At 33.5% G+C, this 3,870-nt stretch overlaps 1 protein-coding gene across 1 annotated transcript; it reads left to right on the plus strand.

Annotated features, from left to right (window-relative positions):
• Positions 1 to 1,027: 1,027 nt before the first annotated feature.
• LOC123219609 (dihydroceramide fatty acyl 2-hydroxylase FAH1-like) lies at positions 1,028 to 3,513 on the plus strand. The gene is made up of 7 exons (XM_044641612.1): positions 1,028 to 1,112; positions 1,437 to 1,521; positions 1,750 to 1,842; positions 2,364 to 2,560; positions 2,644 to 2,749; positions 2,997 to 3,143; positions 3,247 to 3,513. Exons 2-7 carry the CDS (start codon positions 1,465 to 1,467, stop codon positions 3,337 to 3,339), a joined length of 693 nt encoding a protein of 230 aa, XP_044497547.1. The 5' UTR covers positions 1,028 to 1,112; positions 1,437 to 1,464; the 3' UTR covers positions 3,340 to 3,513.
• Positions 3,514 to 3,870: the final 357 nt, after the last annotated feature.

The following is a 3,870-nucleotide window of genomic DNA, read 5'->3' on the forward strand; positions in this document are numbered from 1 at the left end:
GAGGGAAGATGTGAAAGTCAACACTGCAAAACGGTGAGTCTCATGGTCTAATGAAACGTTGTGCTTTGGGAATAAAGGGATACGATGTCGTTCAAAAGTAAGAGTGTTATCGCTTGAATAAAAAATGAACAAAAGCAAGAAAAGGGCATTTAATGAAGAGCAACTATTCCATTACCTTTGGAAGGAACCTAGCTGTAGCGGAGAGATCCAATGATGACTAAGATCGAAGATGATATTGCTAGACGAATTTGTGAACGACGGAGAGTAATGAAAAATAGTTGTTGACAGCAGTCAAATCATTGTAGTCTATATATATCTATATATAGGGAGCACATGTAAAACTTCTGATTTTTTCTTGGTTTTTGAAATATAACTCTGAGGAATATTTAGTATTCTATCTTGCATGAAAGTTTCTTTAGTTGTTGTGTTTATTTCTCAAGTTGGATCAAGTTTTGGAAGCTCAACTTCTTGGTTTACGGTTGAATAAGAATTTGTTGTAATTGTTTGAGGAGAATTGAGAGTAGAGGTTTTTAACAAGTGAAGAGGCATTAATTTCTTGAGTTATACGTGAGAAATATTATGTTGAGATTTTGTGCTAACTTTGAGTGGAAAAAGGAAAAGGATGATTTTGAGATTGAAAATCAGATTGTAATGACTGGAATGAATATTGTTGCTGACTATATAGGTTACACAACTAAAGACTTTTAGCCTGGAATAATCTGGTTTTTTAATGAAAAAATATTTTCACCATTAATAAACCCACCCCAACGAGCATTTAAGAAGGAAAACAATATTTTATATATATATATATATATATACACACACGTATGTATTTCTGTATGTACACGTGTAAAATTAAATTTCGATAATAATTTTAAGAAATAAAATTCCAGTCTTAGGAAAGAGAGAAGTTTGAATAAAGAAGAAGAATGGCTATTGGTTGGCATAAGCGGCTAAAAATAAGTTGTGAGGTGTAGCAGCAATTTCGAAAGCAAATGCAACTCAAATTGGGAACCGTGAAATAACATTAATAATGGAAATCCATCATTTCTGTAAAGCTTTTCTTTGCCTGAACATCTCGCTGCTGGGTCTTACTGTCCATCGCCTCAAAGGTTTATTTCAGTTTTTCCATTAACATGAACATTTCTACTTCTCATTTCCATTAACATTTTATATATTTCATGTTTGAAATTATATAAGAAAAGTATATTTATATCAGGCCAATTGATTTAAAAGTTCAACATTTGGATCTTTATCGTTCCATTTCATTTGAAATAATAAAGTAGATAATGCAATGCATATGTCAATTGCTAATTTACAATAGGAGGTATTGGCTTCATGATCCTGCATGAGTGTTGATGTTATACATTCGCTTAATTTCATGCCTTATTTTGGTTCTAATTAATTATGTTTCCTTTGCTTGTTTGATGGATTAGTAGCTAAGTCGCGTCATAAGTTGCTAAGATGGTCGCCAAGGCTGAGCCTTTCGCTGTGGATTTCAATAAGCCTCTGGTTTTCCAGGTCTGGTCTCATTGTTTCCGTTGATATCTTTCTCCTTGTCATATATTACACATTGTTTAATCATTCCCTTGATTCTTGCTTATGTACTTTATTATAATTGATTTCCCAGATTCATTGGTGCATTTCAATAGAATTTTGAATTTCTTAGATTTGTCAAACGGCATATTTTGGCAATTTATTCGTAAGTTACACCAGTGCTTTGATTTTTCTTCTGTTTTCTTTGGGCAGGTTGGTCATCTTGGAGAAACTTATGACGATTGGGTTCATAAACCTATTACTAGCAAAGAAGGCCCCCGATTCTTCGCTAATGAGATTCTTGAGGTGTTGTTTCAATTCTTGTGCTTAAAGTTTTCCATACAGCTAAAAAATTCTTATACATAGAGTACCAATGAGGAAAAAACAAAACATATGAACAATGTAATAAATATGTTAAGCTCACTCTCACCTCACACCTCTCACCTGTCATAACAATAGAATTATATTCACTCAATTTTGAGTATCAAGATAATATGTCATTATACTCAATCATACGATAATAAATCATCTGAATATCTAATTAAATCTTCGAAATTAAGTTCAAATAGCATTGCTCTTTGTGTATTTAATTGTGTCCAACAGTAAGACGGTGAATAATGTTAATAAAAGAGAGATCCGCATTTTGACTCATGAGCTAGATTTGTGAATTCCATGTTAAATGTCTCAATCAAGATGGGTACACAGATGATATTACACCTCTTTTATAATGATTCAGATATTGTCTTTTGCCATAACTTTTCTTTTTTTTTTTTTTTAATATGAATAAGAACTGGGTCAAGCTTTTTTTTATCCTGAACCTGAAACAGCTCTTGACTCGCACAAGATGGTGGGTGATTCCAATAGTTTGGCTACCGGTTGTATGTTGGTTTGTTTCCATCTCTCTCCGGAGGGGCGTTGCTCCTCCCCAGGCAGCCCTCTGTGTAGTTGGCGGCATCTTCATCTGGACATTGCTCGAGTACACTTTGCACCGCTTTCTTTTCCACAAGAAAACAACAACCTACTGGTCTGCTTGCTCTTTCCTTCTCTCTTCTGTGTATTTTCACAAAGTAGCATCACAGGCTAAAACTGGCCCCACTATTTGTGCAGGGGGAACACTTTCCATTACCTTATTCACGGCTGCCATCACAAGCACCCCATGGATGCACTACGACTCGTTTTCCCTCCTGCTGCCACTGCAATTCTATCTTTGCCAGTATGTTATATTCTTTTTGCAGTTTAATAACCTAATTTGTCTATACAAATAAATAAGTATACACTTATATATCATCATATAATTAAGTGTATTCTTATTTCAAAATTATTTGATTACATAATGACACATATTAAATATATGTTAATTTATATATTTAAAATAGATACATATAACGTTATTATAATAATTATCCGACATTGGAACCTAACCCACCAAAATAACACAATCTGAACGTATTTTGCTTTAGGTGTGGACCTTGTTCAGGATTTTATCACCTCCATCTCTAACTGCAGCTCTATTTGGAGGCGGCTTGCTGGGATATGTAATTTATGATTGCACGCATTATTACTTACACCATGGGAAACCCTCAAAAGGCTTCAGTAAGCATTTGAAGGTAACAGTTCATTGAATTATTTCTCTTTTCTTCTTCCTTGAATAAACATGGATTCCAATGAATATTTTTTCACAAATCGGTTTATGTTTTTTTTTTTTAACAGAAATATCACTTGAACCATCACTTTAGAATCCAGAACAAAGGATTTGGCATCACTTCCTCCTTATGGGATGTGGTGTTTAGATCGCTTCCTTAACAAAAGCTGCAAGTAAATAGTTGAACCTACTGGTTATGGAAGAGTTAGAAGAGAATCTATGTATAAGGACAAACCTGCCTTACATTACAGTGAGATTTTCTAGTTTTAGTTCTATGGATTCTTCAGGTTTTGAAAGTTACTGAGAGTTCGGAACTTTAAAACTAATTATTTTTATAAACGCAATATTACACTTTTAATAATTAATTAATTATTTTAATAATTTGTCATTTATTTTAGGGAAAGGACTATTTCCCACCCAAGTTTTAGCCCTCTCTCAAAAGTATACTCATCCCTAATGAAAAACTCAAACACCCACTCATCTCTAGATCGCCATTAAGTTTTTCGTTAAATATAGGGGTAAAACCGTTATTTTATTGTTTACATTCAAGTTATATAATTTTATCTATTTTCCCCCTCTGATTTTAAAAATTAACTTTTACCCCTATTCTTGAACTTTGAAAAGTGACTTTCACCCCCCTAAATCCCTAATTTTTTTTTTTTTCAGTTTCCCTCAGGCTACGAGTGACTACG

This window comes from Mangifera indica, chromosome 6, assembly GCF_011075055.1.
Source record: "Mangifera indica cultivar Alphonso chromosome 6, CATAS_Mindica_2.1, whole genome shotgun sequence".
NCBI lineage: Eukaryota > Viridiplantae > Streptophyta > Magnoliopsida > Sapindales > Anacardiaceae > Mangifera > Mangifera indica.